General features: G+C 38.8%; 1 protein-coding gene across 3 annotated transcripts in view; it reads right to left on the bottom strand.

Moving 5' to 3' along the window:
- slc25a21 (solute carrier family 25 member 21) overlaps positions 1-23,232 on the bottom strand; it is a 141,627-nt gene that overhangs the window by 32,773 nt on the left and 85,622 nt on the right. For all 3 annotated transcript variants that reach the window (XR_007035025.1, XR_007035026.1, XM_047344806.1), the window contains exons 3-4: positions 19,667-19,715; positions 5,211-5,294 (exon numbers count right to left, since the gene is read on the bottom strand). Coding sequence is in view for 1 of the 3 variants with exons in the window: in XM_047344806.1 (XP_047200762.1) it covers positions 5,211-5,294; positions 19,667-19,715 (133 nt within the window). In the remaining 2 variants the exon portion in view is untranslated. The remainder of the gene's footprint in view (positions 1-5,210; positions 5,295-19,666; positions 19,716-23,232) is intronic.

Below are 23,232 nucleotides of genomic sequence, written 5' to 3'. Positions count from 1 at the left end.
ACTTTTTTGCAGATTTTTCATGCAACAGCTGAAATTAGCTGTTGGGAGGTAATAAAAATTGATAATTTTGCCCTTAGCAAGTTTCTTTAATAGAAAACAAAAATTGATCACATGCATTGTCCGTGTTAACAAGTTATTTTAGTCAGACGGAAGGCCCTTCCCTCAACTCTCTATGTTCATGCAAATGCTGGCCACAGATTTCCCGGGTGTGGTCAGGCTGGGGAGCCACTGTGTGATGAAGAAGAAGTGAAATTTGTTACAGAATAAATATGGCCTCCACTGAGTGGCTATCATTTGAATCCTAATTTGATTGCCAATGTAAAGTACACACCAAGTCCCCTTTTCTGTCTTCCCTAAACAAATGGGCTCATGACACAAAGTGAGACATGAGGGGAGAGCCAAATGGGTGCAAGTTTGTGTTTGTTTGAACTAGTGTGTATAATTTGGCTTTCATTTTCATAAACCTTTCCTTTTTTAACAGCCTCCATCCATCTGGAGAGGAGTGCACCAATGACAGATCTGTACTGATGAGAATAAACCAGTGAATAATAAAAGGTATATTGTGCAAACACAGACTGTATTTGAAGTTCTTTAAAAAAAATCAGCTTCACACCCTGGCTTTGAAAAGATTCACAGTAAATATAAACCACCCTAGGGAACATTTTATCACGTAAACAATGTGTCTGCTTCATCAGGAAATGTTCTCCATTTCCCAATGTCTACTTTCACCTCAGCTATTAGCAAAACTAAAGTATTTCAACTTTTTGTACATCTCAGTGTGTACACTGAATTAAATTCTGTATTTATTTGGTAACAGTCCTCTTTTCTACATGAGCCTGTCCCATATGCTGCTGATAAAGACACGAATTGTAAATCATAACCTAAAATATTTTTTTTTACCGTGTGGCTTTTAAATAGAAGAAATTCGCTAAAACAGAAGACAGTTCAGCTTTTTTTATTCAAGACTAACAATAAATCCCCACCAGAATTATAAAAGATGACTAATTAACATGTTCCCTCAGTCTAATAAAAAAGTACCCAAAAGGTGCAGGAAAAGAATGTGTACACAATGTTTCACATCAAGTTTGGAGGACACACTTATTAGAACGCTCTCAGGCATTGGTGAATTTATTTAATGGTGTTATGGATGGTCCCACCAGGTTTCAGATCCCCCAACCCTGCTGTAATAGTTCCAATTAGGCATGGGCCAGTTACAAGGGAAATATAAAGGTTTTAAAAAGATATGGATTAACATCTGCTAACGGTTTCTGTCTAACTATTCAGTTTAACATCCCTTTATTGAGATGCCAGAGATCTGGCTGTATGGAACAGAGCAACACTATGCTCCCCCTCCCTCACCTGTTTCTGCATGTTGTCAGCCACTCCAATACTTTTTACATCCTTACAAGAAAGACAAAGTCAGCTGGTTGGACAGTGATGGAGTGGAAACTAAGGGAGCACCACCTATCGCCCTTAATAAGGCAATACGGTTTTAAAAGCACAGTTAGCAAGTAGCTTGTCTGTTGTACAGCCTTCTGCAGACAGGCTACCTGAGTTGACATCTCAGCAGATTTATCATTTAAAATCAGCTTGGTAGATTTCCAGTGTCAATCTACTGGAACTGGAAGAAACAAGCATGTCCTGCTACCAAACTGAGGGGGGCTTTGCCCTATGTCCCATGTATCATGGCTCTAATGACTGAAGTAATTTCTTTATTATATTTATGCTGTCCAGCCTGCCTGTGTTATTGGTTCCTAGGCCTTATTTCATATATGACCATTTAAGAAATTATAACCATAATTGTAAAACACAAGCTAAATCCTGTCCGTGCAGATCAGGTTGTAGTAAGAGTGTTAATCTTTGAACATGTAATTTAACAAGAAAACATCCACTATTAGCCGCTTTAAATATATTAAAAAATTTCTAACTTGTATTATTTGCCACATAAGCAATATAAATATGAATTTAGGTTTGAAAAAAAAAAACTGAACAAAATAAACCGTTAATATTTCTGAATGAATTAAACAAGGTCCTTTTTATTTATTTTTGTAAGGACTTTGTTAATACCTTTTACTGTGTTTTTATTGTCCACTCCTTCACTTTATACTGCACTTACAGTTAGGATTTTCAAAGTCACTTGGAAACCATGTTCCAAAAATACATTTAAAGCCATTGTCAAGTCTAAAGAGCACACATGTTGTACGGTATGCTACACATAATAATGAGCAAAGCACAGTGTAGTGTGTAAATGAGACAGTATGTCAGTTCTTAACTGTGACAGAATATCTAAAAGGCAAGTTATTTTATTCTGAAACAACTCAAAATTAAAAAAATCATTTAGTGTTCGGTTAAAGAAACGTTTGTTTGGTCCCCGTTATTTCTACACCAAACACTAACAGATTGTTATAACCCAGCAACAGCCCATGGTTGTGGGAACCTCACTGACTAATAAACCAAGCTTATGTTTTCACAGCAAAATCTGTTTATTTAGTTGCATCATCTGACAAAGCTGCTGTCTGTAGCTTACATCCCAGTTAGCTCTCAGTCCTGGATAAATTAGATAAATACTGTTGATTAGTACTGATTAGTAAATTGCTGTCATGAGCACATAAAATAGTTGATTTTAAATAGCGACCATCAACAAATGAACCTTTTTTTCTTACTCACCATGTGTCTATAACTCAATGAAAATACCACTAACCAAAATGCCATAGATGACATTATTATTGTTGCTTTAGCTAGTTGGCCATGTGTCAGTAATTATAGTTGCTACCTAAAGCAGTAGCAGCAGGAAGATTTACAGATTCTCTATTTTAAAATAAAATTAGAAAGACCAGGCTTTACTTTTTTGTTTTAAATCTTTGTGTTACTACTGTAAACCTGTAGTTTAATACTCAAGTTTATCATACAATGGGAATCTCATACAGGCCAATGCCTACTTTCCAGTCATTAATCTACAGTATTTCCACCATTCTTACATAATGCATGGGCACTTCCAGACTTCTGTGGCCATACTGAAAAGTTAAAAAAATGCTGCAAAAATTACCTTTTAGTCTCACTCCAGACACAAACACTTAAAAGATACTCATGATGCAGCAACTACAAGCAAATGTAAAGGAATTTGATGCAGTAGGTAATAAAAGCCCGGTGAATATTTACACACAGATTGTCTTTCTTAGTTTGCATTTTAGGAATGCATACTAAATGTGTTTTTTTTGTTTTTTTTTTACTGTAGACAAGCAAATCCTATACGCATGCTTTTTATGTGTAGTCTTTCAAGGCTTTGTTTATTTTAATGACATAGCTCAAGCTAAAAGCTCAGATTTCCTTCTTTCTCACCTCAGACGGAGGGAGGTGGTGTTAGCTGAGTGCTGCCATAAGCTGGCTGGAAATGTTTATTTTTAATAATAATTCTACAACAGTGGGGCCTATAATACTATTTGTATAATTATAACTAAGTGGTTTGACCTGTAGGTGATCCACAATTCGCTACCGGATGGTTATTACAGACTAAGCAAAAATATACTTTAAATGATAAATGGCCAGCAAAGAAAACAGATCTACTACCACAGTCAGGTTAGTTTCCAAGCTTATTTTACGGATATGAATTCATTTGGCAGTTGTTTTATAGTGTCATAACTCTATGGAAATTCACTTGAACCAACATTTCCAGTAGCCAATTCAAAAACTATTAATAGTGAGCACAGGGGGAGGAGGGCACTTCGACTACTGTAGCACTGTAGCTGTGTTTGATGAACCCCAGCCAAATGAAGATTACTAACTGTCACTAACCGCCCTTTCACCACGTGCCTGCTCACACCTCGCAGCAGATCAACTTTATATCCGCAGTAAAGCTGTCAACTTGTCGTAAACAGAGCAAGTGGCAAACACTTTCTTTTACACCTGCACTGTCTCACAGAGCTGTCACAAGGCGGGCAGAGCAGGATGGAGCGCAGCAGGATCTCTGCCGTTAGTTAGTCTGCTCTTGTCTGGTACAAACTACCGTGAATGTGAAGATATTACTGCAGGACCATGTTTGACAAAGACAAGAGAAAAGATAGAATAACAGAAATATACTCAAGGTTTTAATCTTTGAAACATCATCTTTTCATAATTAAAAGGTGCAAATGTGCTTTCTGATGCAGTCCCTTGATTACAGACCCAGCTCTGCAGCTACAATCCCTTCCAAAAGTACTTATACTCCTTAAACCTTTTCACATTTTGTCAGATTACATCCACTAACTTTGACGTATTGTATTGGGATTTTATGTGACAGGCCAACACAAATTAGCAAATAATGTTTAAATGTGGAAAGAAATGGAGGCAAGGTGTCCAAAAGGTTTCACAAAAGGAAAATCTAAAACTTGTGTCCCCCTGCCTTCTTTTGATAGTCCTATATAAAAATCCAGTCCAACCAATTGCTTTCATTTATATAGTCCACCTGTGTGTGGTTTATTCTCAAACAAACCAAGATATGGCCGTCCACCTAAAGTGAAATGCCAGCCAAGTAGGGGCATGGTAACTCTGGGTGAGCTGCAGACAGGCACAACTTAGATGAGGTTCATCTTCTAGCAGGACAACAACCCTAAACACACTGCCAGAGCTACAATGGAATGGTTAAGACCAGGGGTGCCCAAGTCATTGAGATCTGCTATCCTGCAACATTTAAATGCATGCCTTCTCCAGTACACCTGAATCAAATGGTTAAGCTCCCTTAGCAGCCTGACACTTGGCTCTGCAGAGGCCTGGTAACAAGCTATTCATCTAATTCAGGTGCGATGGAAAAAGGATGCATCTAAAAGTTGTAGGGTAGTAAATCTTGAGGACTGGACTTGTGCACCAAGCATACTCATGTGTTACAATGGCCCAGTAAAAGTCTAAATCCAACTGTGAATCTGTGGTAAGACATGAAAATGTACGTTCACAGACGATGCATCCAATCGGACTGAGACTGATCTATTTTGCTAAGAAGAATTAGGAAATATTTCAGTATCTAGAAGTGCTACGTTTGTAAAGTCATTCCAAAAAACAAATTGTAGGTGTGATTGGTGGTTCTGACTGTTGTAGTGTTTAGCTGTAATGTGACAAAATGGTGGAATTCAAAGAGTAAGAATACTGTTGCAGGGCACTATATAGGCATTTCATAGAAATTTCTATAAAAAAAAAAATTGTGCATTTGTAGTTGTCGAAATTTGTTGCGAGTTATATACCCTTCCCTGCGGAAAATTGTCCGGAAGCAGTCTCCTAGACTCTTGTAGCTGGTGGGGTCACTTGATCCTCGCTGGATTTGAAACCTGCAAGCACAAAGATTTTTACTTAAAGTGTAGTATTTCAACAAGTCATTTTAGTCTTAACAGGGATTTTATCATAGCTATGTTTTTTTTCCCTGGAAGCACTTTCACACGTGCCTAAAACACACTGAACTAATTTGATGTTATCATTAATGAGCTCATGTCCCACTTTATTTTCCTCCCCACTCTCCATCATTTGCTTCTCCCCCCTCTCCTGCAAAGATGTGAGGCTCCCAACCCTAGGTTGTGTTGGTAAGGGGGAACACTCAAACATTTATTTAACCCAACTGATCCAATTAGTAACCCTACACCCCAACACTGCATATTCGCAGCAAGCTTACCAACTGCAAACATGCCAGTAAGCCTGTTGTAACAACTCTTTAGTTACATGTAAACTTTTAATGTAATGGAGATGGTTGGGGGAGTTTTTGTTGTATGGCAAATAAGCAGGTAACTACCTAATAAAGGATGATATGATCTGTGTAAAGGTTTAAAATAGGAGAGCAATTTTCTTTAAAACCATAAACTATGATCTCTAAATAGTTACTAAAAAAGATTGTGGAGTAATATGTTGCTTTGACTTTCAGCAGACCCACAAATATCACCAAGTAAATATGTTCAAAGAAGTGATTTGATGAAAAGCAACAAAATGAAAATGGTGCTTTACCATAGGATATTTGACAAGGTAAGAATGGAGAATAATTTATCTATAAAAAAAAAAAAGAAAAGATGTCAGCAAGTCTGCGAGGAGAGAAAGACATATCAGATGTAACGGGACAAGAGAAAGATTCCCTCTTTATATGGCTTGAACTGCCAGGCCACAAGGTCAGCAGTTAGGCCTCCATGTGGGTGCCTGATGGGGCCATAAAAAACTCTTAGTTTCAGCTGAGGGGGGAGTTTAGCGGGGTCTTTCATATTGCTAACAGATTGACATCTTGGAGGGGCGTCCCTAATATCCTATATGATGGAATCCCCATAGCTTGTAACTCGTTTCTGAAAACCAGTAAAAACAGCATAATAAATAGATGTCTGACACCGTATTAAATGTGAGCAAGAGAAGAGGGACTCGAGTAATGAGGTTATGGTGAAATAAGAGGGACGGGAGAGAGGGCAAAAAGCCAGATGATTTAAGACCACTGGGGCTTGTAAACAATGTCAAATCTGGTATAATTAAAGGCCAAGTGTCGCAGGTCGAGTTAGAAGATGCCCTGTCCCTGGTCCCCCAGTTTTCCTTGCTCTTCACACTTCGAGCCGAACCAACCCTAAAAAAGTGGGATTGGCAGGACCTTGGTCCAGTTGCAGCCCCCTGACTCCACTCATGACCCTGGGGTCAACTCATTTCCTCATGGCCCTCTTCTACCCTCCTATAAAAGCCAGGGACCAAACAGGGGGCCTGAGGAGTGGGAGATAATAGGGTGAAGTCGAAGTACTTTTGGCAGCAGGGGAACTGTCAAGCCCCTGGCTAGGGAGCTTCTAATGTTACTTTTCACTGAAAATATGTGAGGAAAAATAAGATTTGAATATTTAGTCAATCTGAGCTGAATTTCCTGTTCTGTTTGCAGTTAAAATGACAGAGCAATGTGATGTAAAATAATATATTGGTTCTATAAAGAAGAGTGAACACCTGTATGGCTCTGGCAGATTCTTTTGGGCTTGTAGATCATAAACTATAAATAAGAACTCTAGAAAAACCTTGGGGCCATTTCCAGACATACAGTTTGCAATGTCCTTTTCAGTCGTCACTGAAGACAGATATAGAGTGTACTCAAAAGTGATGAGATGGGAGTCTATCAAGATGCTCTCCCAGGGCCTCTTTACCCACATTCTACCTTCCCTGTATTTGAGCTTTACGGCCCCCAGAGGTGCCCAGGTGAGGGTGAAGGCGAGGGCAGGTAGGCGTTTCCATGAACAAGACAAGCACTCTGGCATACAAAAAAGAAGAAAAGATTGCATCCATCTGACCTTTAGTGCCTGTAAAAGTACAAAACGTATGCATTCACAAGAAGAAAAAGGTGAATTAGAGCAAAAAGGCGCCCCATTCTTATTTTTATGAACAGCAACAAAGTGTTTGAGGAACTTCAGACTCTGGCAATATTATTTATTTGGTGTATTGGTGTAACAAGGTGTACGATGTTTCTCGTCAAAGTAAAATCTCTTTCACAAAGAGTTGCTGTCATTATGTGTCTGTATGTGTGAAATAAATGTAAACTGTTATTAAAATACCCCGATGTGAAGGTGAGTGCTTTAGGTTTGGCACCCTGCATCGTTGTTTGAGACTCTGTTTTTAAAGCAAAAAAGGAAGAGGCTCTTGACTTCAGTTCTTCGCAGTTCTTGCATGAATACTACCCTGTGCGAACCTCTCCCCTTGCATACAGAAGATATAAGGGACACAACAAGATTTTCAATAGATTTTTGACATAATGGATCCTGATGTTTTGTTTAGTTGTTTTAAAAACAGTTTTTAAAAATCTATTGTCTGTGGAGAATAAATTAGTTCAGGTTTGACTAGACTAAATCTTGACTAGGTTTTTATTATTGATATGAGATGGTCCTGATGCTGTTTTTTTTTTTTTTGATTTATGGAATAAAGGCCTTATTCATTTTAAACTGTGTCAAAAAACACTATTCAGTGTAGAATAACCTAACCCAGTTCCAAACTGTTGTATTTACACTTTTAATTAGAGCCGATCAAACGGAGTCCAGATTCCAGACTAAAAACAAAAAACATTTAAATTTAGCATAAAGAATAAATCTTGAATCAGCTTACTTCATGTCATCAACAATTTTTTCTAAGTTTTGTGACCTTATTTTCTTAAAATCCACAAATACCATACAATGAACATTACAAAAAGCAACAGAAAACCCAATTGAGCCCAAATGACAGGTAATCTTTTTTGCCCAACCGTTTGTGTCGCCCCTTGACAGAAGGACGTCCTGGGCAGTAAGCCAAATGGCCCATAATAAAAACTACTGCCTCAAGCTGCTGCCATGTTGTATTGGTGGAGTTGGTCAATAAAGACATCATCAGCCCAACCAACAGCGTTTAGTTATATAAGCATTGATGATCTCATTTGTGTGGTGGCCATTTGGGTTATGGGTTGAAAAAAGGAATGGTTTAAAAACAAAATCCCAAAGAAAACTTTGAGGAGACATCTATTTTGACCAAAAGATGGTCAACTGTAATGCTAATGATCATATAAATTACCATGCTACCCAGATATTACAAGTAAAAAGCATTGGTTAATGAGTGTAAGACCAGTTCAGCTTCCAGCTTAAATAATCCAACATAGCAAACTCCCACAGTCCTCTCTACAACCATTCAGTTTGCTTGGGGGTTTCGAATAAGCAAATAATGTTGTCTCAATTTAAAATCTTTTTTAAATTCATTTAAAGTAATTTTTTATTATTTTTAAACAACAGTGATCTTTTAAAATTAACTGAATAAAGAGTTTGCTTGGGTAAGTCGACTAAAATAAGCATATCTGTGGTGTTTCTAATAAGTCAAGAAAAGGGGGAACGGAGGAAGAGATAACCCATTGACACTTTTGAAGGGCCACCAAAACCTCACTAAACCAGGCCAAGTTGAATTGAACCTACATCATCTGATCTGGTGTTGTGCAGGTGTGGCATTGACTGTGGACAAGGAAGGATAATATACTCTAGTTTTTCAAAAAGAAACAACATCCTTATGTCTTTTTGGACTCTTCCTCACACCGATAAAACTGATTCCTCTCATTTCCTATATGACTATGTTGGGACTAGTCGGTTTGTCCAGATGTTTGCATATATACTGTGACCCCTGTAACTTGCGATCAGGCTGTGTTATTAGAGACAAGCAGGAAAAGACCTGCATAAAAACCAGCACGGTCAGACTTTGATGTTTAAAACTAGTTGACTGACAGAAGACTCTACTGTATGTTCGGCCAAATTTTTAAAATAAAATTCAGTTAGGTCGATGAGTGAGTAACTTTAGCAACATGTCCAACATGTAGGCATAACAGATCTTCTTGTACAATAAATTCACAGGTAGGTTTCACCTCTATTTAATGCTGTCAAATAAAATTTGGTACAGATGTTTAATCCTAATTATATTTCTTGCAGTTTTAATTATAGTTTACTTACATCTTAGTTTTTTGATGTAGATTTTTGTTTGGTTACATTTAGACAACAATACTACAAAACTGTTCAATTAGGGGAATGTTGTTCCTCTCTATCTCTTCAATCTTGTAGGGTTCTTCAGAAATCTATCGTAGGCCCACTGCTTTTTAATCCGTATATGTTACCAAATACCCATTCACCTGAAAGACTGCTAAACTCTTTTTCTGGTCCTAAAAAGTGTAAACATCTAACTCTAGTCTTGTCTTACCACTAGCCTTCTTTCTGCTTCTCACACCACTCTCACAAAAAGATAGCCTTAGGAATTTAGGTGTCATTTTTGATCAAGCCCTCTCCTTGGAGTATCATTTAAAACAAATTGTAAAGACCTGCTTTTTCCAATTGAGAAACATCTCCAAACTTAGATCTATAGTTTCCCCGATTGAACTAGAGATGATAATACATGCTTTTGTCTCTACACTACTGGATTATTGTAATGGTCTGTTTACTTGTTTTAATCAGAAGGGGCTTGCCCGTCTTCAGGTCGTCCAAAACTCTACTGCGAGATTAATAACTTGCTTAAACAGAAGAACCCATATAAGCCCTGTTTTAAAGTCGCTGCACTGGCTGCCTATTAGATTGAGATTTCATTTTAAAATTCTAGTTTTAACTTTTAGAGCTTTACACGGTGAGGCTCCATTATACATTTCTGATTTGATACAAAGATATAACTCCTGTCGCAGTTTAAGGTCATCAAATCAAAATCCTTTAATGATTCCTCACACCCGTTTCAGAACTTGAGGTGACCGCTCTTTCCAGGCTGTTGCACCCAGGCTGTGGAATGCACTGCCTATTTCCTTGCGTGGTTTGAACTCAGTGGATGATTTTAAAAAGCAGCTAAAGACATTTTTATATCAAGAATCTTTTAGTTAGAGTTAAGCTTATGATATGCATTTATAATTGTTTGTGTTTTTATTCTGTACTGTTGTGAAGCACTATGTGACATCCTGTCTGTGAAAACGTGCTATACAAATACATTTTACTTACTTACTTACACCAGGAAAAGCAATTTGGTCGACCTGCAAGTTTTTCTTGGATCGTGCTCAAACCAAAATAAAGGCAATAGTAAAATATGTGGAACAGCTAACCTTCTCATATATGTACTCCACAGACTTAAGTTTCTGCTTAGGATTATTTTTTTCCCATGGCTTTACATTTCAAATCAAGACCTGTATTGAGCTTAAAGTAGCATGCTGTGAGTTTATTCAGTCTTATTATATTTCAGTTACGGATTTAAATTATTTTACAGTATACGTTGTCTACCACTATTGTTCTTGTGGGCACTTACCAGCAGTTGTGATATACTTTCATGTTCTCATATTTCCATAAGAAGCTTTTTAACTTGTCCTCCCTCCACCAGTGACTATGATCCATTTCTTCTGGCAATTTTGCTTCAAGTGTGTTTGTTTTGGTTGTGTTTAACCACAGTGCCCTGTACTACAGTCTGCTTCCTGCATTTGGCTCTCTGAAAGTGGATTGAGACCTATATGATTAGGGGGGCGAGAACTTGCTTCCTTGATCCACACTGGAGTTTGATTTAACAAGGCTGGTCTTTATGCCCTTTAACAGGAGTATAAATGGTGTGCCGTGTATTCACCTCCATCTATCTTCTGATCTGACACTGTCCTGTCAGTGCTGAAGACGTTTACATTTCTTCCATGCTTAGCATTTTGCATGTAAACCACAAAGTTGGATTTCAGTCTCATCCTACCAGAGCACCTTCTTCCAAATGTCTGCTGTGTTTGCTACAAGGCTTGTAGCAAACTGCAAGCCTTGTATGGTTTTCCTTCAACAATGGCTTATCACTGATAATAGTTGTCCTGCCAACATTGTTCGACCTCAGCAGTTACCAGGTCCATCTTTGCTGCTTTTATGATAAAGGTTCTTCTTGTATGGCCCATCATTTTAGATAGATGAACATGTCTAGGTAGGTTTGCACTTCTGCCATAATGGTTCTGTTTTTGGATGATAGATTATAAAGTGCTCCATGAGACGATCAAAGATTTATTTTTATAACCGAATCCTGCTTTTACCATCTTCATAACTTCCTCCCTGACCTGTCTGCTGTGTTCCTTGGTCTTCATGATGTTGTAAACTCTGAGGCCTTCACAGAACAGATGGATTTATATTTATAGATTAAATTACACACATGTGGACTCTTAATTGGATCACTTTTAAAGCATTTGGTTGCACTGGATTTTATTTAGGGGTATCTGAACAAAATAAACTGAATTTAAATAAAACAACCTCAATAAAATACAGTGTTTGTGGATTAACATCAAATAATTTGAAGGAGTTCAAGGGGTGTTTTCCCAGGCTATGCTCTACATTTCTACCAGGTTACATGAATGTTAGGTGTGTGGTGTCGCATGAATATCCTATAAAAGAAAACAAAAAAAACCTTCAGCCACTGTTCTCACTTTGGCAGAGGAAATATACATCCAGATGGAGATACAGCCCTTTGTAAGCTGCAACCACGCAAGGGTTTTAAATAAGCTTAAAAGGCACACAGTGGGCCTTGAACTTGGCCAAATTGGCGAGCTGTGGTGGAAGATGTGCTGCAGGCTACATTGGCCTTGCTATTCTTTCCAGTCTTTTGCACGATATGGCTGTATATCTCTTTTATGTGTGCAGACTGTTGTCAATCTCTGTCCACTACTTTAGACACATATTTTCATAAAGGCATCCACAAAGGAGGAGGTGACCTAAATTCAGCTAATGGCGCTACTTTAAAACTGAACTTGCTTAATTAACGGGAACAACAGATGGGTTCACTGAGCAAAAAGGTTGTGCCGCTTGACAACTGTGGTGCTATTCCAGCTTGGCAATGATCACTCCAAGCTTTGGTTTAGCAAGCAACAATAAGTCTCTGCCTTCTTTGAATGTTTCTAGATGTGATGGTACTGGAATATAAGATGAGAGAACACATTCTGAGTTAGGGCAGCAGGGGGTCAGCATTGCGGTTGTTCCTTCACCAGTGTTTAGAGAAATCCAAAACTTGTACTCTGTAATTAGTATACAGGAATGTGAAGGCCTTCCATGATAATGACGACAGGTAATCGCTCTGACATGCACATCTGCTCTTTATGTAAATCTCGATATATAACTAAGTTTTCTATCTCTAAAGTAAACCATTTGCGGCTGTTAGTTGAACCCAACATCTGTCAGTAACTACAGCAACATCTGTTACCACATTAAAAGTTATGCGTTTGAGATCTAAAGTTTATTTTTTGGCATTTGCCTTTATGAGATAACAATAAAACGTGAGAAAAATGGATAATGTCATTATATGGTACCCTTAACAAGCCCCTTTGTTGAGAAAGAAATTTAGCATGTATGTCTTTGTTCTCAAATTCCCCCAAACTCCAAAATTAAATCTTGCTAAACTTATTTTCGTAACATTTTTCATAACTGAAATATCGGCATATTGCATAGAGAGCTAGGCCGTTCTCACAAGGCGTCTTGAAGCTTTCTGCATGCTTTTCCTTTATTTGGCACTACAACTACCACCTCTCTAATTTCCTTAAAAAACACAGTACTCCAGAACTACATCAGAGTATTTGTACTTGAATGAGTTTGCCACAACTTGTGCCTTACAGCTCCACTGCCAGAGACTGTTTGGGAAAATACTCAAGAGGCGGCCAGCTTTAATAAGACACCTTGAAGTGAGAACAGGTTTTAATGGTTCAGGTGATGTTAAATCTGTGGCAAGTAATGGAGTGGCTTAGTCATAGGAAACACTGACAGAGGCTGGTAACAAGAGTGTGTTTATATGGTGCTTTGTAAAAGTATTCACACCCCTTGACTGTTTTTTTCAGATTCTGTCACATTGCAACCACAAATTTAAGTGGGTTTATTGAGTTGGACCAACACAGAATAGTGCAAAATTCTTACAACAAAACGGAAAAATATGGCATGCAGTTTTATTCACCTCTAGAAGTCAAAACTTTGTAGAACATCCATTTGTTGCATTTACAGCTGCAACTCTTTTCGGGTATGATTCTCCCAGGTTTGGCTGATATGTGTCCAAAAACCACAGCATTATGTTTTACCTTACATTTTTATATTCACTCAGTGTGGATTTCTACATTTGTATTGAAGAGAAGAGGCTATTGTGTGGAGTTTTTATGTTTAACTCTGCATATTAGGTCACTATCCATATTTTTTAGAAGCCTATTCGGACAGATGATTTAAGTGACCTACTTTTCTGCAAATAAATGACTAGGGAAACTGTAATAAATTGCTACAACTAGAAAGTAAATGTATTTCACATTTAATCCTACTGTATATGCTACTCTGAGCTGTTCATAAACTATTTTCTCTCTGTTTTATGACATGGACTCTGGAACTGCTCTTCCTCATACATGGACTGAGCTCATCAGTTTATCCTGGATGAATGCGGCATGTGTTTGTCTTAACACTGCGAGTAAAGTCTTGCCCTGAAGTCTAAAGTTGCCGTGAGGGATTAAGAGCCAGTTTGACTACTGCTGACCTGCCTACTCTTTTACAAGGAAAGATCAGCTATCAGAGCTGTTGCAGCTTTGTGCCCTGCTGTTTGAGGGTGGTGTAAGGGATTCCTCTTTAAGTGAATAGGGGTTCACCAAGCAGTTGGGGGTAAACAGGGACAGAGGGAGGAGGAGGTGATGACTTTCAGACATCTTTGGTTCTGCACAGACAGAGACTGGTTGTCATCAGTAGAACCCCTCATCAAAAATCACTTTCAAGCCTTTCAAGAAACTTACAACTTCAGGAGGTAGTGTCGCCCTAAACGTTACAGTAAGCAAGGACCAGGTTCTTCTAATCAGACTTGAAACAGGCTTCTGGCAGGCTTAGTGGTTAGCACTGACAGCCATGTCATACAACGCAATTTACAGAATTGCACAACTCAATAAAGACCCCTTCAAACATAAGCACTTTTTCTTGAAACTGGGGTTTTAAACAAAACATTACGTAATTGTTCCAAAAAAACAACAAATTCACCAGAAACCACAACAAGCCAAACAATGGATTCTACATATTATTTATGAAGTAGTTATGTAATATGGCTGCCTGTTAACAAAAAGCAGAGAAGATGATTCAACAACAGGTTAACCGAGGCAGTTGTTGAAAAACTGAAACCGCAGAAAAGCATGGTTCGTATGGGGGAGGAGTTGAAGCTGCAGAAAATCAGGAAAAGAGGAATTATAAAAGAGGGCAGTGAGAAAGAAGGGGGGTGGGGGGTAGAAAGAGTGGCTTGTTCAAGACTTAGTAGATGAAATACACTTTTGGGGTCTATTCAACGCAAATTAGATCATCCTGAAAAAAATTCACACAGACCCAAACATGAGAAAGGCGTGGCCCTTCTGCTCTAGAAGGAACCGAAAGCAGATTGGTGAGAAGCTCCTTTTAGATTGGCAAGTACGTTTTGTGCATGAATGTTTTTTTGAGGGCGGAGCCCCATGTAACAGGATCTCGACATGAAGGGAAATCCAGGCTCACAGCAACTCTCTAATGAGAGGTGGACCCTGATCAGAGTCAGATGGGGTGCCTCGAGCACACAGCCCCCTGCAGAAAAAGCCGCCCGACACCCTTTGTTACCTCCAAGTGAGCTGAGACCAGCCCATGAACCATGTAACTCAGTGGTTTCCAGGTTAATGAAAAGCTGTAACTCTGGTCTCACTGTCACCGACGAAGGCCTTTCCATCACCGTGCAACCCCCATCTTCACCACCACATTCCCACCTCCATCAAAAACGCGGTAACAGGGTCAGGGGTAATTAACTGTTTACTTTGTGTGAACTATGCTACATTTGCATTTGGCATGATAATTGTCAAGACTTCACTTTCATATTCTAACAAATCTCTGAGGCCTTCAAAAAAGCACCATACCCACAGTGAATGATATACTGAATTTTATTCAGGGGTTTCAGAGTAAAGGGGGGCTCAATCCAAACACATACAACACCAAAATGTTTCTTTGGAAAAGCTTTACTGTTTTTCCTTCCAATTTTGCCCCACCCTGTGTTGGTCTATCACGTAAAATGCCACTAAAATACAATGAGCAATTTTTTGTAACAAGACAAAATGTGAAATATCCAAGAAAATACTAATGCGAGGCACTGTCTTGCTAGTTTACACTGCTTATTATGTCAGCAGAGTTTAAGAACGGCCATTGGTAGGCTCTGTTTAAGCAACAAGTTAAAAAAAAACATGACAGATAAAGCGCCTGCATCACTGTCATATGAGCCGGGTTATAAGCTTTGCATGACGAGCCGCTGAAAAGATGATACAAAGGGGCGACTGATGAGCTAAAAGAAAGACAAAGTCATAACTTTATTTAAGCTGCTGCTTGGACTCTATGAATTTAGGCAGTTTTTTTGGTCTGCTACATTTTCTAGTGAAGAAACATTTGAAGAAATATTTAGACCCATGTTTGGTTAATTAGAGGTGGGCCTGCATGTGTTTCTGTGCAGCCAACCAAATCAGTCTGCCTAGCTTTAGTCACATTTAATTATGTAGATATTATTAATAACTAAATGAATTACTTTTAAACCAGACAAATCCTAAATACAGCATACCGTTAACAAATGCAAGCCACTTGTAACTCACATGGAGATGTTACAGTCCCTATTATTAGATTTGAATCAAATGGTAATGGAAACAGATTGTTTTTCCTGCAGAGTAGTGCTCATCGCAGAAATAACATCTATTTTTGTTTATTTTTAATTCAACCTTAAAAAAATTTGGCATTGGCAAAATACAAAATATTCAGGATTTTTGATCTGGAATACACACATAAAAGGGGATTTATTTAATTTGTCATGCTAGAGGAGTCACCTTATTCTGATATATCATCCTATAAAGTACAGATCCATATTTATTTTTATTTTGTAATATAAAATCCATCTTAATGTTTATCGGAAAAAACCGAGATCAAACAAAAAAAAAAATAAATCATATTTTTTACTTTGGAGGAAGATCAGTTATTTGAAAAATTAATCAACTGATTATAAATAGCAGCAGCCCTGAGCACAAGTCATACGTCTCAAAAAAGCATCAACAAGACACGGATTCTTCATGCATCCATTCAATAGTTTCAAGGATTTTGCTATTTTGCTGTTGTCAGAAATATGTCGGTTTCTCTCAGCAACGAGTTTGAAAATCCAATTGATTGAAAGGGGAGTTAGGTTTAGCCTAAACCGGCTCAGTTATGGTTGAGGTGCAAACACACCCTCCATTTCTGCTACCTGTGTGACCCCTTCTCTTTTCCGATGGTTGTGATCAGTCTGACAGAGAGAGGTATCCCAATCCTTGTGGTTTTTAGTATAACAATGACCATCAGTGGGACCCTTTGTGGGGTTCCTTGAGACGACATTGTTGTAAATAAGCGCCGTTTAACTAAATAATCTGAACTGAAACTATCTCTGTAGTTATGCTGCTATAGACTTAGGCTGCTGCAAGACATAACGACCACTTTCACCCTCTTCGCTACATTCTCACACTACTCTCCAATTTTGCATTATTTGCTGTTATTTCAGTTTTTAACTAAATGTTCTCTCTCTTTTCTCTTCCTAGAAGTTACACCTGGCCTGGCTCTGTATCTACCTGTGACACCTTTCTGGAGAGGGGCATCGTCCGAGCTTCTGCTGACAACAACTTAATGCTCACCCTCTACCGATGATCCACATGGCCCTGTCTTTTAGTGTTTAACCCTTTCTCTCTCCTAGACATAGCTACTGGCTGAGCTTCTACTGTGACTAACTCTAGGTGCTCTCTTTCAGACTCTAACCTTGAAAACTGGCTCAGAGTTTATCTGTTCTTTCTTCCTAGATGAAGCCACTAAAGGAGCTACATCCATTAACATTTACTTTTCCTTCCCATAGAAAGGACTCCTGGATCAGTGCTTCTTTGTTCTCTTTGTGTCTCTGCTCTGTTCTCTCAAACCCCCAGTCGGTCGTGGCAGATGGCCGCTCACACTGAGCCTGGTTCTGCTGGAGGTTTCTTCCTGTTAAAAGGGAGTTTTTCCTCTCCACTGTCGCTACATGCATGCTCAGTATGAGGGATTGCTGCAAAGTCAACGCCAGTGACTGTCCACTGTCTCTACATGGTCATCTGGGAGGAGGGAATGCTCCAAGTCACTGACTGGATGCAATCTGCTGGGTTTCCTTAGACAGAAAAACTTTTTATCCAATTTGAATAAATAACTGAATCTGACTGCACTGCTCAATTGTTAGGATTAATTGGAATGTATGTACCTGACTGTTGTGAAGTGCCTTGAGACAACATGTGTTGTGAATTGGCGCTATATAAATAAAACTGAATTAAATTGAATTGAACATAAGATGTACTTGTTTGCTGGCTTGACTGGTCAGTAAGCGCACCACAAAATAAGAGTGCAACATAGAAATAAAAAGACAACACAAGAAATCTGAAAAATATTTTTATGTGCCTAGTAAATCTAATGCAATGTTCATTGGACTAAGCTTCAATAATTCTTACATATCAACAAAGAATTTTTCTGTCAGAGAGTTTCTCATCACGAATGTGATTGAAAAACCGCTCCAAATTCGGTACGCTTTTTTCTTAAAAAAGCTTATTTGTTTTCTGAGTGTCTAATCTAAAACAGCAGAATTTAGCGGTTTGTTGCCAAGTTCTGCTAATTCACGTTCCCCTCGTCCTTTAAAATCTAGAGAAGATACATAAACCCTCATAAGTATAAAAACAGGTACCAATTTTGTCTAGATTACCTGTCCAAAAAACAAAAACAAAAAATCAGAGACAAATAGAAAAAAAATACCCTTTGATTTTTAGGTTGTGGAAAAAAAGTAAATTCACTCCAGTTGCTGTTCAATTTGGACTGGTGGACATTAAAGCAGGAGCCAGTTCCTAATAAGAGCCATGCCTGAGAGACAAACACACACACAAAGAGCTGGGGAGAGAAACCCAACCGAGGTGTGTCTGCGTCTTGGCTCCAAGGTTCCTGCTAATAGATTTCAGCTCCCCAAGTGTCCCAATTAGCCGGTATGTATCCTTGCTTTATGATATCATCTGTAGATATTAGAAGTGTGAACATGAATATGTTTCCACATAACTTCCTTCTGCTTCCATTTCTCAAAGTAAAACAACTTCCTGTCCATTAGGCAGAAATATTTCTTTTATGCTATTCAGAACTGTTACTGTGTCTCCTGCATGCATATATGGGAATGATTAAATTAATAAACTCAAAAAAGGAGTCAAGACCAAAAGGAATCCATTTACCCAGACCAGAAAAACAGAAGTCTTATCAGCATAAACACATGGTGACACAAACAGATAAACCTGTCTGGTTTTAAAGTGGCTTTTATTACTTCTAAGGGATGAGCATTACTAAGAAAATAGCAAGAGCACTTTTAACCCCGACCTGGTGTGAGGACGGACAGCCAGAGCTCAAGACTTACCTGTAATAAAGCCTGCAGTTTCCACACGTGACCATAAATCACGGCATGTGCCTTCAAAGTATCAAATATCGACCAATAGAGCAGCGCTCGCCCTTGGCTTTTATCCTCGCGTCTCGCTCTCCGGTTCTAGCATGGCCTTCAAAGTGAAAGCGTCTCAGTTTTTTTAAAAGGTACGCTGGGCAATTTATTTACCAAGAAACTGCTGCTGTAAATGACATAAAAAAGTGGTAGAATTTACTGACGAGGAGCAAGCGGGTGGGAAGTGGGGGCTGGGGTGAAGCCAGAGGTCTTGGCTGGTCTTGTGAAAGACTATAAAGCTTAAGTAGTAGCCCACGATCTGTTTATGACTGACTGAGACACTGCGGTGTTAGGCTCCTGAAAACCCTCAACGCCGCTGCTGTTCTTGAGGTGTTAACGGAAAAGCGCCTGATGAAAACATAGGGCGCTTTCATTGGAAACTGATTGATTTGGCAAGATCAGCAGAGAAGAAAAAACTATATATTTAGATGTTTTATTATGTAAAAGAGACATAGATTTAAAGCAGCACACTTGGGCATTTTGTGAGGTATGAACATTGAAATGATGCATTTCATTTGCAACAAAATGTGTGAGAAAGTTACAACATTGGCACCTACTTTTGTGGGGAATGAGTCCAGATCCGAGGGGCCTAGTAATCTTAAGATTTAACACCCTGTATACTCTTGGCAGCAAAGAACCCCATCAGGAGGCAGATGTCAGCTAAATTAGTTTTTTTAATCTTAAGGAAGCAGTCACGTAGAGTATAATTCTTATGTTTTAGGCTTACCTTGTCTTTACAACATCGAGTGGATGCATCAAACAGATCTCTACCAGACCTGGTAAAGAAAAACAGACATGATAAGCTTTCAGTTTACAAATTAAAGACTCATTTAAAACAGTGATTTAGGGGTTTAAACTTTGAACATAATCTAATTTGGTCACAGCAGGTGTCCTCTTCATCGGTGTCTTGCAATGTGTAACAGAAAGATGGGAAATCAAGTTCCAACAAGAGTTACACAGAACCGACAAGAAGACTACGACAGACTTCATTCAACAGAATACAACCATACTCTGATATTTACAGTACTGACCTGGTAAACACAAGTAAAAAGCCTTAATATAAATTAATCTATTTTGCAGTAGAATAATCTCTGACCACAATCTCTCTAGATCATCTAGAGTATCAAGTCCTGTCTCATGGTCTCTTCTCCGCTACACATGTACTCAATAGGGTTTAAGTCTGGGGACTGAAATGGCCATGGAAAAATGTTGATGTTGTCTCCGGTGAACGATTTCAGTGTTGATCTGGCCATAAGTCTGGATTAATTCTTATTTAAACGGCTCAATGATGACCCATTTTCAGTTTTCTGTTACGGTACCATAGGTTTGTTGAACTGCCCTGATATTTCAAAGAGTTTATAATCACATACACTCTAACAAATTTCCCAGTCTTTGTGTGAAAAACCAGCCCACAGCATCATAACAATAGACATGAAGTGCTTTTCCTCATATTAATTCTTTCTTTCCGGCCAAATCCAACTGGGCTGTTCGGTCAGATAACACTAAGACTGATCTCCACAGAAACAAAGCACACAGTTCCAGCTAAGGTCCTACTAGACTTGAGAAAACTCTACGTGTTAACACTCCATGTCAACTTTATTAGTTACCATATTCAATCCTATCATATTCAAATAGCTACTTATCCAGCCACATGGCAGTAACTCAATGCATTGAGGTGTCAATGTGGTGAAGACAGCTTGATGAAGTTCAAACTAAGCATCAAAATTGGGAGGAAAGTGGATTTATGGGACTTTAAAAGCAGCCAGACTGTCTGGTCTGAGTATTTTAGAAACTGCTGATCTACTAGGATTGTCATGCACAGCCATCTCTCAGGTTAACAGTGAATGGTCAGAGAATATCAAATAAACAGCAGTTGCATGGAGGAAAATATCTTGTTGATGTCAGAGGTTAGAGGACACTGGTTCAAGATAATAGAAAGGTAACAGTAGCTCAAATAACGACCAAGATATGTGGAGTACCATCTCTGAATATTCCGAATGAACAACAGGTCAAAACATGAAGCAGATGGGCTACAGCAGCAGAAAACCACAAGTGTTACCCTACCTGTTAGCTATGAAGAGGAAAATTGGGCTACAATTAATACGAGGTCACCAAAACAGATGGAAAATGTTGCCTGGTCCCATGAGTCTTATTCGACATTCTGATGGTAGGGTCACAATTTGGCGTAGACATGAAAGTATGGATCCGTCTTGCCTAGTATCAACGGGTTAAGCTTGTGGCAATGTCTTAATGGTGCAGGGGATATTTCCTTTGCACACTTTGGGCCCCTTCAGCCAATTGGGCAAATTGAGCAGCATTTCACCACAGCCTACGTGGGTACTGTTGATGACCATGTCCATCCCTTTATGACGACACCGTCTTTCGATGGCTACTTCCAGCAGGATAATGCTCCATGTCACAAAGCTCAAATAATCTCCAATCGGTTTCTTGGACATGGCAATGAGTTCCCTGTGTGCCAACAGCCACCACTGCCACCAGACATCAAGCCAATAGAGCACCTATGGAATGTGGTGGAACAGGAGATTCAAATTTTGGATGTTCAGCTGGCAAATCTACAGCAATTGGGTGATGCTATCAAGTCAATAAAGCACAAAATCTCTGAGAAATGTTTGACACCTTTTAAAATCTAAGCCACAAAGAACTCAGGCAGTTCTGAAGCCAAATAGGTTCCTATCTGGTACTAGCAAGATGTACCTAATAAAGTAGCTGGTGAGTGTATGTTTGCTGGGGCTCAAAATGTTTTTTCCTGGCATGACGTCTAATCAACTGGCTGGCATTTAGATTATGTCTACTACAATATCCATCCTGCTTAGTGTGCGTGGTGGCAAAATAGAAATGGGTCCTTGCCTTGTCCAGCGGACAAAAGAAACAGCCTCTGTGTCATGTCATATTTAACTCTAGGGAAACAATAAGTTGCGGATTATTAATCAGTAGCTCCTAGAAACTTCTAAAAAATTAACGGTGCCAATAGTTGTGCCACCAGTGATTTCTGTATAAACATTTGTAAGTGTTTGTTCCTGCTGAATACATGTACTCAAGGTAAAGGTTGGAATTTTATGCATTTTCCAGCAGATTGCACAACTGAGGTAAAAGAAGTGTTTTTTACACATCCTTACAATGTCAAGTCTTAGAAATACCTCTTGTATTAACTAAGCTTTACATATGGGTCAGGTAAATTGGAGGTTCGCTCGTGTGAAGTTTTCTTTTTTGGTTTAAAGTTCTTTTCAAATTGAAAATGCATCTCAAACGATGCTTCTGCTACCCTACGGTTTTCGTTTTAATAAAGTTATTCTTAGTGTTTTTGTCAGGCGATGTCTGCGCCACAACTTGGTTGTGAACAAGCAATCTAAAATGTCTTCAAGTGACAACAATTTGCTACATTTTAAAGACATCAATCATACCATGTGTGCAAACTGTATTAATCAGGGAATCTGGCAGAAGTTGGAGAAATGATGCAGTTGGATGATCATTTTGACTTTGAGGTTTTCAAACAAATCTCAACTCTGTGCGTCTGTGTGGAAAAGCCACTGCTCTGGCATGGAAGCCTTCTGACTCAAACAAGTTCTTTAAATGCCTGATATTCTCTATATCCCTTCTCTGCTGCTCTGAGGGCTTTTCTTACAGATTTCATAGGGAAATGTGTGTGTACACAGCTGCCATGCAATATGGGCTGTTTCTAATTTGTCCAATTAAATATTTTGTCTATAAAAGGGTATGTCTTCTACGGGGTTTTCTAGGGAAGTAATTATCAAGCAAAATACCACCGAAAAATTACTTCGAATACAATTGCAACTTAATGTATGAATGGGAAAACCAAGAACTAATGAACCAGGGTGGCAGGGTCAAAGACTGGAACAAAACTCAATCCCTGGACCTGGCTGTGGTCGCTAATGACACTACACTGAAAAGGTAAACACAACACCGTTTTGGAACGATAATTTTCTATCCTTGCTATAAATAGCCCTGGACATGGGGAAAGGTTCCTCAAATCTTTCAGTAGCTAACTATTACATGACGAAACTAAACCTGTCAGCCTGCTCGATCAGTTTGTGCAAACACAAAGAAGCTGGGAGGTGACTGAACATGCTCAGGTTGATCTAATGATGGGAAGGCAGAGTCTGTCAAAAGACGAAAGCCCCAGCAGACCAGATCAAAAGCTTTGTCTTAAAACTTCTGTGTTCTATCAGTTTAGTAAATCTGTCCATAGCAAAGATAAAAACTATGTCAATTTTGCATCACTCACCAAGCCACAGAGGTAATTACAAATCTCAA

Source organism: Girardinichthys multiradiatus, chromosome 19 (genome assembly GCF_021462225.1).
Source record: "Girardinichthys multiradiatus isolate DD_20200921_A chromosome 19, DD_fGirMul_XY1, whole genome shotgun sequence".
Lineage (NCBI taxonomy): Eukaryota > Metazoa > Chordata > Actinopteri > Cyprinodontiformes > Goodeidae > Girardinichthys > Girardinichthys multiradiatus.
Note: the sequence above shows the minus strand (reverse complement) of the source record. Positions and strands in the feature narration are given on the sequence as shown.